This window comes from Hypanus sabinus, chromosome 8 (genome assembly GCF_030144855.1).
Source record: "Hypanus sabinus isolate sHypSab1 chromosome 8, sHypSab1.hap1, whole genome shotgun sequence".
NCBI lineage: Eukaryota > Metazoa > Chordata > Chondrichthyes > Myliobatiformes > Dasyatidae > Hypanus > Hypanus sabinus.
The window spans coordinates 23,483,913-23,498,688 of record NC_082713.1 but is presented as its reverse complement, the minus strand read 5'-3'; the positions used below and the strand labels follow the sequence as shown (position 1 = coordinate 23,498,688).

Below are 14,776 nucleotides of genomic sequence, written 5' to 3'. Positions count from 1 at the left end.
TCATGTTCTCAGTATTTGTCTTCTTCTGCACTTTATTTGTTAGTCTACATCTGTTTTTCATAAACTCTGTCATATTTCTTTATTTATCCTGTAAATGCCTGCAAGAAAAAGAATCTCAAGGAAGGATTACATACATCGATAATAAATTTACTCTGAACTTTCAACTATGATGACACACGATGTTTCCTCAGTGTAACCAGTTCCTGTGAATCATATTATTTATGTGTTTCATTAAGATTTATATTTGTAGATTACGACTCCATTTCTTGATTGTATTTTGGAGATCATATCTGCAGTGTAGCCTCTAAATCAGAGGGTTATGAATTCAAGTCACGTTCCAGGATTTGAATACATATTTTGGGTCCATAGGACACTAGGGAGGGACTACATTGCAAACTTTTAGACTCTTTTGGAGTCACTTCCAAGGACTCTTTGTGATATGTATTGCTCATTTATTTATTATTATTTCTTTCTTTTTGTGTTTGTGGAGTTTGTGTCCTTGGTTGAATGCTGAAGTTGGTGTGGTCTTTCATTGATTTTGTTATGGTTATTATTCTATGATGATTCCATTCTATTGTGGATTTATTAAGTATGCCCACAGAAAATAACCTCAAAGTTGTATTTGGTGAAATATATGTACTTTAATAATAAATTTACTTTGAACTTTGACTTTTAGTGAGAGGTCAATTGATTGCTTCTCAACTCTTAACTTTCAACTCTCAGCACCAAACACAAGTGGCCAGATAATTTTCCTCTCTGCTGTTGTCCTCAGTTACCATATCAACGTGACAATCAACTCAGCCCTATATGGAGGGTTGTAATCATGCAAGGGTCTCCTTATTTCTAGCTCGGAGAAATGTAGGCCCTCTTCTCAGTGGCTGAGGGAGTTTCTCACAGAAATCACAAACGCAAGAGATTTTGCAGATGCTGGAAGTCCAAAGTACACACATAAAATGCTGGAAGGAAATCAGCAGCTCAATGGAAAGGAATACACAGTTGATATTTTGGATCAGGATCATTCATCGGGACTGGAAAGGAAGGGGGAAGAAACCAGAATAAGAGGATGGAGGGAGGAGACGAAGTACAAGCTGGCAGCGGATAGGTGAAAGAAGGGGAAGGTAGGTATGTGGGGGAGGGTAGATGAAACGAGAAACTTGGACGTGATGGGTGGAAAAAAGAAAGGGCAAATGCAGGCGTCTACAGGATTAGTTTCCTGATCAGTCAGGCCATCAAAGGATATGGTGAGAAGGCAAGTGTATGGGATTGGGTGGGATCCGGGATCAGCCATGATGGAATGGCGGAACAGACTCGTTGGACTGAATGGCCTAATTCTGCTCCTATGTCTTATGGTCTTATGGCTGAAAAAGAAGGAATCTGATAGGACAGGAGGGGCATCACAGAGCGATGATGGGCAATTGAGAAGAGAAGGGATCAGATGGGAGCCAGAATGGAGAGTGGAAAAACAGAGATGGTGAAAGGGGAGAGAGATTACTGGAGGCTCAAGAAACTGATGTTTCCTGTCGCCAGGTTGGAGGCTACCCAGATGGAAAACGTGGTGTTGCTCCTCCTCCAACCTGAGAATTCCTTCGTTGTGGCAGTAGTGGAGGCCATGGACTGACATGTCAGAATGGGAATGGGAGGTGGAATTAAAATGGTTGGCCACTGGGAAATCCTGTCTGCTGTGGACAGAGTGAAAGTGTTCGACAAAACAGCCCCCCAATCGATATCAGGTCTTACCAACGCAGAGGAGGCTGCACTAGAAGCTCCAGACACAGTAGATGACTCCAGCAGACTAGCAAGTGAAGTGTTGCTTCACCTGCAAGGTCTGTTTGGAGCTGTGGATGGTGGTAAGAGAGGAAGTGAGGAGGCAGAGGACGTGTAGAATTGCAGGATTAAGTGGCAGGAGAGTGATCAGTGGAGATGGACAAATGGACAATGGAGTCATGGAGAGAGTGATCCCTGCAGAAAGCAGGGAGCATAGCATACCCACAACTCACCTACCCTAACCTGTACGTCTTCTTGGAATGTGGTAGATAAATAGAGCACCTGGAGGAAACATTGGTATACTCCGGGACTCTGGGAGACCGTACAAGCTCCTTCCATATTGGGTGCCAATGATAAACCCTTTCCATCCGTAGATCTTCAATATAGAAACAGCAATGGTCTTAATGCTCCACACAGCCAAATATTTTCTCTGCACAAGGCTCACTCAAGAATGAATGCTTATTGGAGATAACAACAGGGATCTTAGTTGATAAGATGATGTCAGGAAGGAGAAGAGAATATCAAAAGAGCCCGTCATTACATCGTCATGTAAAATGCAGTGTTCTTTCATTTTTCGATTAATTTCCTCCTAATGTTTTTTTAAACTTAGGGCCCACCAGGACCGCTCGGGCCACAGGGACGCAGTGGGCCACCAGGGTTTCCCGGACCAGAGGGGATAACTGGACCGAAGGGTGAGAAGGGGAACCATGGTCCGCCAGGCACTAGCGGAATGAAAGGAGAAAAGGTGGGTAAGAAGTAGCTATTGTTGTTCATTCAGGTGTCTGTGAGTGCAATATGTCACAGGTTGACACCATCAGTGAAATCTCGGTCTTTGCCCCTTCCTGTTGGTGATTCCGTTATCCCAGCATCAGACCAGCTTTCCTGCTATTTGAACTTCCCATCAGCTTCCCTGTTCCTGAAATATTTCCTGATATCCATTATGTGAAAAACAAAAGCAACAAATATATATCAAGTCACTCAGTTTTGGCTCCAGGGAAAAGACGGTCAGGAATTCTTCCTTAGTTTCTTGTCTTGAATGTATGTTCACCTGGAAAATTCAGCTCCGTCCGAAACGATGGAATGAAAGTGACTGAGGTGGAATTAATACCTCCATGCAGGTTATATTGTTGTTCAAAACCAGTCAGCTGACCGGGAGTCACAAGAGACTTAAGATGCTAAAATCAGGAGCAGATTGCAAGCTGCTGGAGGAACTCATTAGGTGGAGCAGCATCTGTGTAGTGAGGAGAGGAATTGTTGACAGTCCTGAGTCTGGATGCAAGGTTTCAACCCAAATCGTTGAAAATCCCTTTCCCTCTACAGGTGCTGCTCGACCTGCTGAGTTCCTCCAGCAGGTTGTTTGTTGCTCTATAAAACTACAGACTGGGGTTGGGGGAAAAAAACAGCCGCTTGTCTTTCTGCCTGAAAAAATAGCTCGAGTTCTTTGATGGCTTGCATTCACATTCCTAAACCTCTTTTGTTCAAATGTCCAGCTGGCCAAATATTGGATGCTTCTGTTGGGTGAATGAGCAGTTGGGCTGATATATACTGCTCCGCATTCACAGGGAATCCTGTAAACGTTTTACAACCAAAGCTTTGTTGGGGGCTGTTGAGCATCACATCATGAATTCAACATGGTGTCCCTGTTCATGAGAGCTTCCATTAAGTTCAGCTTGGTCCCCCTGTGGTCGGGGTTTGATAAGGATGCCACTGACCCTTTGGAACACACCCTTACATCAACATACTTCCTCTGTAAGGGAAACAACTATGAGCAAACAGTGGGAGTGGCCATGGAATCACCCTTGAGGCCAACTTTTGTTAATTTCTACATGGAGGTCTTTGAGGAGGGGGCTCTGAGTTCATCACCCTTGCACCCCAAATATTTCTTCAGATACGTTGATGACACCTTCGTAGTGAGGCCTCATGGACTCCAGGCGCTCCAACGGTTCCACGACCATCTGAACAGTTTATACCCAAATATTCAATTTATGTTGGAGATGGAGAAGAACGGTTGCCTCCCTTTCCTGGACATTCTAATATGACTAAAACTAGATGGTTGCTTTGGACATGGCATCTATCGGAAACCCACTCACACAAAATTATACCTCAAGAATAACAGCCACCATCACACCTCCCAACATAGTGCGGTTCTTTCTACTTTGATTAAACATGTGAAAACTATTTCAGACCCGGAGAATCTCCACGAGGAAATAAGATGACTACACACAACGTTCCTAGAGAATGGCTACAAGGTGAAGGAAATCAATCGAGCCCTTAAGAGGGTTGATGGAAAGCCCAGGAAACATAGCATTGAGGAGGAACCTGTCACTACTGCCCCTCTCCCCTAAGTTTCCACGGTTTCTGGAAGGATTGGCAGGATCCTGAAGAAATACCGGATCAGTACTATCCACAAGCTCGTAAGGAAGCTCAGATCACAGCTTATGCAGGTAGAAGATGACCTGGGATGACTGGCACATTCCCTGTGAATGTGGAGCAGCATACATTGCCCAGACGGAACAACGGAAACCTGATTAGATGAGGACTAATCAATCAGGAGGGACGGACGGCGGGAGTTGAGTACATATACTACCGGACTATACATGGCCAGCCATCATACCTGAGGAAGATGACAGAGTTTGACATCAAAACTTTGGGTAAAACTGATACCTGTACCTGGCTGGAAGCCTAGAAAAAGTTAATTCGTCACATACGCCGGGAAAGCACTAGATCCTTTTTCTATATCTGTTGGATACTTTAGGGGTGTTCCTTCTGGATTATATGTAGGTCAGATTACAAGCCGTGAACAATCTGTGATCTTGCAGTGTCCTGTACCAGAATTAATTTAGCTTCACTTTGAATCTTGTTCATATCTTGAAGTTCGCAGTTCGGTTAATTTGGGATTTCCTCCTCCGATATAATCATTGTCAACCTCTGGTGTTTAGCGATTATTTACAAATATGCCCATTTGCTGCCCATATTTGACTAAGCCGTATTTATGCCCCGTTACCCAAATGCCCTAAAGTTCACTGACCAATCATATTTGCTCATGAGCCAGTTCAAATACTCACAAGCAAATATAATTGGTTAGTGGATTGTGCACAATTATCTGCATTTAAAAGCCTACATCCTAGGATTGGTATTTTAAAATATATTGCCATCAGATTTTCACCCTATTATTTTTATATATAATTTTGCAAAAAATTAAAGGTATATATATATATACCAAGCATGCCTAAGACTTTTACGCAGTGGAGCAGAGAGCAAGATTGTAAATCTGGCAGGAGCAAAGGATGTTGGGAAAGGCATGGGTGGAGTACCACTGAAGGGGTGTGGAATAGGTGGCAGAGAAAGACACACACCCAGTCTTGAAATACACAGTGTGTGTATATATTAAATTTTGAATATTATAAGTAAAAGGTTGAACATTTATGTCCCTTTATTCTTAGATGGTAATAATGAGGGTGTCACAGTACCACAGTGGTTAGCACAACACTATTGCAGCTCAGGGCATCAGAATTGGGGGTTCAGTTCCAGCATCCTCTGTAAGAAGTTTGTATGTCCTCCCGGTGAGCATATAGGTTTCCTCCGAGTGCCTCGGTTTCCTCCCACAGTCCAAAGGCGTACCGGTTAGTCAGTTAACTTGGTCATTCTAAATTGTCCTGCGATTAGGCCAGTGTTAAATAGACAGGTTGCTGGGTTCACAGCACGCTGGGCTAGAAGGGCCTGTTCCTTGCTGTATCGCTAAATTTAAACATAAATAAATAATGTTGCCTTAATAACGATATTCTGTTTTGTTCCCTTCTACTGCCTGCTACTGTCTCTCCTGTGACACTGATGTGTGTTTAAAACATTCTCACAATGTTCCTATAAACCTGCAGGCTGACTTTACAATTTCCAGTTAAGTGAACATTATTTGTTTTAATTATAACTTGACATAACTCACTGGTTTCACTCTCAATGCAGAAATGTTTTTTTCTCTCTCTTATTACAGGGTCCAATCGGTGTGCCAGGATTTGTTGGGACAAATGGGATCCCAGTAAGTATTTGTGTTCCTGTTTATGAGGATCACTTGTTGCCAAAGTAATTCTATGTAAATCATGATATCTTACAGCATTGCTAGAGGATGTTTAACCCTTCATCCTCATGCTGGATCTCAGATTGATATTCATAAACACAAGAGATTCTGGAAATGCTGGAAACCCAGAGCAACACACACAAAATGCTGAAAGAGATCAGCGGGTCAGGTAGCATCTATGGAGAGGAATGAAGAGTCAATGCTTTGGGCTGAGACCCTTCAGCAGGACTGGAAAAGAAGGGGGAAGAAGCCAGAATAAGGAGGTTAGAGAGGGAGAGGGTAGAAGGTGTTGGTGAAGCCAGATGAGGGGAAAGGTGGGGGAGAGGAATTGAAGTGAGAAGCTAAGAGGTGATAGGTTGAAAAGGCAAAGAGATGGATAAGAAAGAATCTGCTTGAATGGGAGAGTGGACGACGGAAAAAAGGGAAGCAGGAACGGCACCTAGAGGGAAGTGATAGGCAGATGAAGAGAGAGAGTAGGCTGAATGGGGAGAGAAGGGAGGGGGGGAGAAATTACCCAGAGATAGAGAAATTGATGTTGACACTGACAGGTTGGAGGCTTATTTGAGCTTCTTCCCCCTTCCTTTCCAGTCCCGATGAAGTTTCTTGGCCCGAAATGTCAGTTCTTTCCTCCTCTCCGTAGATGCTACCTGTCCTGCTGGGTGACTTTTACCTCTTTTTGTTGTGCAGTTGCTTGAACTCTGTAGTCCAGCTGGTGGCTCCCTATCCTCGCTGTTAAAATCCTCTCGTTTATCTGAATCTGCATTGCAAATACAATCGCAGAGCGTTGCCCTCTGCTGGAATTCAGGGTAAATTGCAGGAGCGAAATAATCCCAAATACTAAGGACACACTGCGGAGAAGAGAGCAACTGTGAAATGAAAAGAGAACCTGATGTCGCCTAACACCCCAACGGGGAGCTAAACACTCGGCAAACTCCTGGGTAGGTGGAATGAAGAGGGACATGGAGGCAGGGAGTGAGGAAGAGGAGTCCAACTGGAGGAGGGAATGTGATTGAGTGATTCGTGCTGTACAGTGGAAACTTTATCAGATGACACTAACAGTGTTAAAAATGAAAATTAAAAAAAACCTTGCTGGGAGCATATTAAAAAATAATGAATTATTCACTATTAACAGGAAGCACCGGAAATGGAATTAGAAAAGGCAAGAAAATGCTTAAATCTGCTAATCATGGAAGAGAGAAAATAAAGGCTTATCAAATCTGAGTTGCTGCTTTTCATGGTGAAGTTCAGTAAAGCAGATTAGTTTTCTCGGATGTGAAAGAAAATGAGTGCATGGGTTAGAGTCAGAGCCACAGAGCAGCACAGACATAGGCCTTTTGGCGCATATAGTTCATCCCAAAAACATTTGAACTGCCTAATCCCAGCGACCTAAACTGGGACCATAGCCCACCACACTCCTACCATCCACGTACTTATCCAAACCTCACTTAAACATTGAAATCGAGCTTGCGTGTACCGATTGATCTGGCAGCTCATTCCACACTCTCACGACCCTCTGAGTGAAGAAGTTTCCCATCATGTTCCCCTTAAACTTTTTACCTTTCACCCTTAACCCATGACCCATGGTTGTAGTCCCACCCAACCTCAGTGGAAGAGCTTGCTTGTATTTACCCTGTCTATACCCCTCATAATTTTGTATATCTCTATCAAATCTCCTCTCAATCTTTTACGTTCTGAGGAATAAAGTTCTAACTATTCAATCTTTTCCTACAACTCAGGTCCTTGTAAATTTTCTCTGTAATCTTTCAACTTTATACTTGCATCTTTCCTGTAGGTAGGTGACCAAAACTGCACACAATACTCCAAATTAAGCCTCACCAACATCTTATACAACTTAAATATATATTCGTATCTCTTGTACTTAATACTTTGATTTATGAAGACTAATGTGCCAAAAGTTCTCTTTATGACCCTAACTACCTGTGACACCACTTTCAATGAACTATGGACCTGTATTCCCTGGTCCCTTTGTTCCACCACACTCCGCAGTGCCCTGCCCGTTCATTGTGTAAGACCTACCCGGTTGGTCCCACCTAAATGGAACATGTCACACTGATCTGCATTAAGTTCCATCTGCCATTTTTCAGCCAATTTTCCAGCTAATCCAGATCCCTCTGTAAGCCACAATAGCCTTCCTTACTGTCCACTACAGCCCCAGTCCTGGTGTGATTCAGTGTAGCAGGTTAGAGGAGGAATGTGTAAATTGCCCCATTGATCCAGTTATTGTTGTTATATGGGACATTGCAGCTGAGACCATTTCATTAAAGATACAGATTAAGATCTTTATTTGTCGCTCGTACTTTGAAAAATACAGCGAAATGCATCGTTTGTGTCAATGGCCAACACAGTCTGAGAATGTGCTGGGGGCAGCCTACAAATGGCACCACATCCACAACATACTCACCCTAACCCTAACCATACACCTTTGGAATACGGGGGGGGGGGGGGGAAACCAGAGTACCCAGAGGAAACGTGTAGGATGTACATATTCCTCTCCGTCAGCAGAGGGAATCGAACCCCAATCAGAGATGGCTGGTGTTGTAAAGCTGTCACTGTGCCGCTCTACACTACGGCACTGCCCATGTCTCTGACATTACCACGGTGACAACGGTATATCTTCTCGCCTTAGCAATGCTTTGCACCGACTCTGTTTGAGACCTCCTTGATCAACAGATACATTTGTTCCCATTCCCGTCTTAGTTACATTCAACACTTAAGTGACATTCCATTTTCCTCCCAAAATTATCTCCCATAGTTGTAGAGTCATAGAATTATACAGTACATGAGGGGTCCATACAGTCCATTGCGTCTATGCCAGCTCTTCACTCGATCTATCCCATTAATCTCACTGTCCTCCTTGCGTAGTGGGGGTGGCATTGCGTAGCTCTGCAGCGTCAGCCATCACCATTTTGGTTTCGATTCCCGTCACTGTCTGTAAAGAATCTGTACACTCCCCCGGTTACCATGTAGGTTTCCTCTGTTGCCCTAGTTTCCTCCCCTGGTCCAAAGAATGGGTTAGTAAGTTGTGGGCATATGCTATGTTGGTGCTGGAAGAATAGCGACCCTTGCAGTCTGCCCCCAGCACATTGCCAACACAAGCATTGATGCACCATCAATAACTCAAACTGAGACGTAAGGCGAGATATTGGCTTTTATTGACTGAAGAAGGAACCAGAAGTGAGTGACCATCATACTACGTCCTGGAGACTGAGGCCGAGCATAGGCCTCAGATCGCCTTTATACAGGGGCCTGTGGGAGGAGCCACAGGAGCAGTCAGCAGGGGCGTGTCCAGACAGGCACACGTAGTTCACCACATTTAGTTCACCACAGGCATACATTTCACTGTATGCTTCGATGTTTCAAGGCACTTGTGACAAATAAAGCTAACTTTTAATCTCACTCAATCTTTATTCTCTTACCTTTTTAAGGTACTTCCTTAAACAAATCATTCCAGTTTGCTTTTATGATCTATTTCTTGTTAACTCTTTTATTTGAACCTCTGTGGACGTTTGCTGGAAAGACAAAGGAGGGCTGTCTATGAAGTTGCCACTGGTTGCCCAAGACCAGGGTGATGGCCGTTAGTTTCAGGGTGGCAACAATGAGAAAAGCTCTAAGATTATTTGGAAAAGGCTTTACATTGTAGCCGCCTCAAGTGGGCCTAACCCTGAATCCCTTAGTGTTCACGGTGCTGGGGATGAGAAATTGTTCTATTATCCTTCACATTGTCATACAACATGAAATCAGGGTCTGTCTGCCCCATAGCGACACACACAAAATGCTGGAAGAACTCAGCCGGTCTGGCAGCATCTATAGCAATGAATAAACAGGTTGAGGTCCTTCGTCAGGATTGAAAAGAAAACGGGAAAGAGTCGGAATAAGAGGGTGCGCGGGGGTAGGAGTGCAAGCTACAAGGTTATAGGTGAAGCAGGGTGGGTGGGGTGGAAGTAAGAAGCAGGGATGTGATAGGTGGAAAAGGTATAGGGCTGGAGAAGAAGGAATCTGATTGAGGAAAGTGGACCGTAGGAGAAAGGGAAGGAGAACGGGCAACAGGGGGAGCTGTCAGGCAGGTGAAGAGAAGAGGGGAGCCTGAGTGGGGAATGGAAGAACAGAGAAGGGGAAGGGGGGGGGGGGAAATTACAGGAAGTTCAAGTAGTTGATGCCAAAATGCCTAACCAGGCTAGCACCATTTGCCAATGTTTGGCCCATAACTTTCTAAGCTGTTACAATCTGCATACATATTGAATGTGGTCACTGTACCTTCCTCAAGCATTTCATCATTCCACACACACATCACCCCTTGTGTAAATGAAAGAATCCCCAATCCTCGGGAAAAGACAGAGTATATTCACCCTGTGATTATATACATCTCTATAAGATCACCTCTCAGTCTCCCGGGAGTAAATCCAACCTCTTTCCCATAACCCAGTCCTTTAAGTCCTGGCAACATGCTCAATAAAGAACGATTAAAAGTTGTTTCATTCTAAATATGATTTGCCAAAGTATTTTGTTCTTTTATACACGGTATGTTACTTTTTAAAAGGGTCATCCAGGTCAACAAGGTCCGAGAGGTTTTCCTGGTCTGGATGGGTGCAACGGCACCAAAGGAGATCCTGGTTCCGATGGTTTTAAAGGATATGCTGGAATACCAGGATTGCAGGTGGGTAATTGATGCAGTTTTGGATTGACTAATTTTCCAGGGGAAATATTTAGTATGGAAGGATGGTTTCAAATTTATTTGGTTTAGACTGCGACTTATTCAGACTGGCAGTGAATAGATGATGTGGTTGTTTCGCTAAAGAATTCAATGCACCAATTTATTTGATTATCCATTTCAGAGATCAATTCAGCTGAACTTCAATTTGCCCATTCTCGAAGGTTTCAGTGTTGAATTATTGTACACTGAGAGGTGGCCTGAAGGCTTAGTGCTGCTTTATTCCACCATCTGTTCTCTCGATATAGCAGACATTAACTCTAGACTTTCATGCAGATATTTATCCACAAATGATAATGTCAAACAAGCATTGTAATTGTAATTGGAATTAGTTTATTATTGTTAAATGTACCGGGGTGCAGTAAAAAGCTTGTCTTCTGTAATGTTCGTACAAATCAATTCATTACACAATGCATTGAGATAATACCATAGACATAGAGGCAGCCAGCCCATCGAGCCAGCTCCACCATTCAATCATAGTAAATTTATTTTTCCTCTCAACTCCATTTTCCTTCCTGAACCCCATAACTTTTGATGCCCTTACTAATTAAATACCATCTACTTTAAATACACCCAATGACTTGGCCTTCACAGCTATCTGTAGTAATGAATTCCACAGATTTGCAACTGTCTAGTGAAAAAAATTCCTCTCATCTCTGTTCTAAAGGGACATCCTTCAAATCTGAAGCTGTGCCCTCTGGTCCTAGGCTCATACTGTTGGAAACATCCTCTCCACATCTACTCTATCCATGCTTTTCAAGATGTGAATGTAGGCCCCTAGCCATCAAATGTTCTTGTATTAACTGTTTCAATCCCAGGATCATTCTCGTAAACCTCCTCTGGACCCTCTCCAATGCCAGCACATCCTATTTTAGATATGGGACCAAAAACCGCTAACAACACTCCAGGGGTGGTCTGACCAATGCCCTAAAGCCTCAGCAATAATACAAGGTAAAACAAATACAGAATGCAGAATAAAGTGTAACAGCCACAGGGAATGCTCCTTGCTGAATGCTCTGTACTCCACTTTTGAATTTTGGTTCTTTGGGATTCATTGCTGTATTTTGGATGTTCTGACTGAGGATGTAATTTTAGCCGCTTGCCTCTTAAAGGTGTGACCTTGTATCAATGTGCTAGCTTCGACTGGACCATGAGCTTTTCTTCCTCTTCGGGAAACCTTTGAAGAATAATCCAGAACCTGGTGAAATCCCAAGAGATTTTTAAATCCCTGATTTCTGCCTTTTCCATCCAGGGTGAAGTTGGTCGAAAAGGCTCCAAAGGAGAGCCAGCCTACTACTACAGCCCGTCCGCTGGATCAAGGGTGAGACAGCCCAAGCGGTTACACTGGTTCTGAGGTTATGGAGAAAAACTGAGCGTCGGAAAGCCAAAATAAGCAAAGGAGCAGAACGTAGAATCAGGAATTGTTGTTACCTTAGAAATTATATGATGACCATCTGTGCATTTATTTTACTCAGGTTGACATGGTAATGCAGTAGACATTATTGTAGGTTCATGCTGATTATGGAAGATTTGTGTTAATTTGTGTTAATCCCTTACAACCTGGACAGGTCACAGTTGATGAAGCTGTTGTAACAATGCAGGAAAGATCAATGCCAGTCTTTGCATGCAGGTTTTCAATTCCTAATGGCATTTTGGATTCATTGCCTTGTCAAAAGACAACGCACCACTTCAGAACTGATGTGTAATCAGACCCTTGCCATCTTTGAAGCCAGATTACATTTCCATGAGGAGAGTACTTTCAATCCATTATTGAGCCTCTGGGCATTCTGGCAAGGCCTGTGTACCTATTGATGCTCCATAATTGACCTTAAAGGGAGTCCCTACCTTTTAAATGCCATGGGCCAATATCAGGAAGCAAGGGGTCTGTGGACCCCAGGTTGAGAACCCCTGCCTTAAATGGAGTGGTTCGGTGAGCCGCTTCAGAGACCACACTGACTGACTTGGAGTCCCGTGTACACCAGTCTAAATGAGACATACCTCCTGACGGGCTTTAGTGAATGAAGTATGGTTTTTCAGCCTTCATTAATAAGTCTATTTTTTGTTCATTCCAACTAGTTTTTGTTAATTTATTTCCAGATTATTTTCTGAATTTAAGTTCCTCATCTGCTAGTGTGGGATTTGAACACAGATATCTGGATTATTGGTCTGATAAATTAACCCCTGTAGTCCTACCAACCTCATTAGACACCTTTATCGACAGGTAATGAAATATGCTGGGAGAGAAGAAGGGCTTCACTACAGCAGAGTCTCTTTTGTAGGTGCCTCTCTCTTGCCCAGATAGGCTCTCAGGGCCATGAAGGGCACTGGGACCCACGTCGAAGCCATTTGCTTTTCTTCAATCTTGGTAAAAATAAAGTCTGTGGTAGTTATTCGTGGTTCAAATGTCAATGTTTCATTACATTTATTTGTTAAATATATTCATGTTTAAAGTTGCCTTGATCTTTTCTTTCCTCTCCCACAGGGTGAGCCTGGCCTCCCAGGTTTGGACGGGTTTCCTGTGAGTATCTGAGCAGCACATGTTGTGTTGGGTGGCAGGATCAAAGGAACTGTGTCTGACCTTGGTATTTTTGCATGTCTAGCAAGAGGGGGCCCCTTAATTATTTGGAGACACAAAGATGTTGGAAGGTGCAAAGTGCTGGAATCTGGAGCAGAAAAAGAACAATTTGCATGTAGACGATAAAAAAATTGTCCACATTTCTGGCCTTCATGCACAGTTTAGACCCAAAATATTGACAAATTCCTTCCACCCGCCCCCACCATAGATGCTGTTTGATCCACTGTGCCTCCAGCATGCGTATTGGGTGCACAATCCACAAATGAGTTTCATTTCCAAAATTGCTCTGGTTCCTGTTCTCAGTGATTGTTCTACAATAGGTAACTGAATTTATTTTGTCATTTTTGCATACTGATCATCATCGTCATTTCGTGCCGTGTCGTATGACAGGGCGATCATGGTCTTATGATCATGATTATTCTTGGCAAAGTTCTCTGCAGGAGTGGTTTGCCATTGCCTTCTTCTAGAGTCTGTACAAGTTAGGTCACCCCAGCCATTATCAATACTCTTCAGGGATTGTCTGCCTGGTGTCAGTGGTCACATAACCAGGACTTGTGACCTGCACCAGCTGCTCATACGACCATCCAGCACCTGCTGTCGTGCCTTCACGTCACCCTGATCAGGGGGCTAAGCAGGTGCTACATCTTGCCCAAGGGTGAGCTGCAGGCAAGTGGAGGAAAGGAGCACCTTACACCTCCTTTGGTGGAGACGTATATCCACAACGCCATCCACCTGGAAGGTTAATGGTGAACAAATGGCATAAAGTAATTCAATATGGAGAAGCGTTAGGTGGCACTCGGGAATTAAACAAGGCAAAGAAATATATAAAGAGCGAATGTACACAAGAACAGGGGGATCTCTGCACATCCCTCGCAGGCAGTGGTGGAATTAAACCTGGGTTGCTGGTGCAGTAATGGCATTTATTTCTGTCCTAAGTGGCCTACAATCTCTTATCTGTAGGCTATGTGCACCTTACATGTCTCAGTGGGGATCACTTCACGAAGTCCAGTGTGTACGGACTCATCTCAGTCTCTCTTCATAAGGTGACCTGGCTCACATGTTTCTGCTTTGTCTTGCAGGGTCCGAAAGGTTTACCTGGTCCCTATGGTCCCCAGGGATCTAGAGGCGCCCCTGGTATTCCAGTACGTACTCTCAGAAAAACAAACCTGTATTTTCTTTCATCTATCTCAGACCATCTGGTAGGAAGGGTATTAATTAAAGGTGACGATAGTTTTGTCTTCCTGTTTTATTCTTTGCCAGATATACCGTATATTCCGGAGTATATGCCGACCCCCCCCCCCCCATTTTCAAGGTTAAAAAAGGGATATTTTCATGTTATCTTTGTATAAGCCAACCCCTTTTGTAGAGGTTTTTGATTTAACCAGAAAAGATCACAAGATCTCACATGCCAGTACTCAGCTTTGCCGGATCCGGAACCGGGAAATCTTGTGAACCAGTACCTGCTGAAAAAACAGGCCTACACACTGTAGAGCGTTATATGTGGATTCTCAATAAATAAATCAGGGAGGGAAATTTTGGATTAGGTCTCCAATGGTAAATAACCCTCAGAATTGTAATGCCCATGAAACCATTTAGCACCCATCGTGATCTCGTTAAAACATAACACGGGGTGGCG

At 43.5% G+C, this 14,776-nt stretch overlaps 1 protein-coding gene across 6 annotated transcripts in view; it reads left to right on the top strand.

Moving 5' to 3' along the window:
* Nucleotides 1-14,776, top strand: part of LOC132397969 (collagen alpha-6(IV) chain-like) — a 405,602-nt gene that overhangs the window by 245,728 nt on the left and 145,098 nt on the right. For all 6 annotated transcript variants that reach the window (XM_059976821.1, XM_059976818.1, XM_059976820.1 and 3 more), the window contains 6 exons: nucleotides 2,375-2,509; nucleotides 5,753-5,797; nucleotides 10,395-10,511; nucleotides 11,818-11,886; nucleotides 13,048-13,083; nucleotides 14,220-14,282. In XM_059976821.1, the coding sequence (XP_059832804.1) occupies nucleotides 2,375-2,509; nucleotides 5,753-5,797; nucleotides 10,395-10,511; nucleotides 11,818-11,886; nucleotides 13,048-13,083; nucleotides 14,220-14,282 (465 nt within the window). The remainder of the gene's footprint in view (nucleotides 1-2,374; nucleotides 2,510-5,752; nucleotides 5,798-10,394; nucleotides 10,512-11,817; nucleotides 11,887-13,047; nucleotides 13,084-14,219; nucleotides 14,283-14,776) is intronic.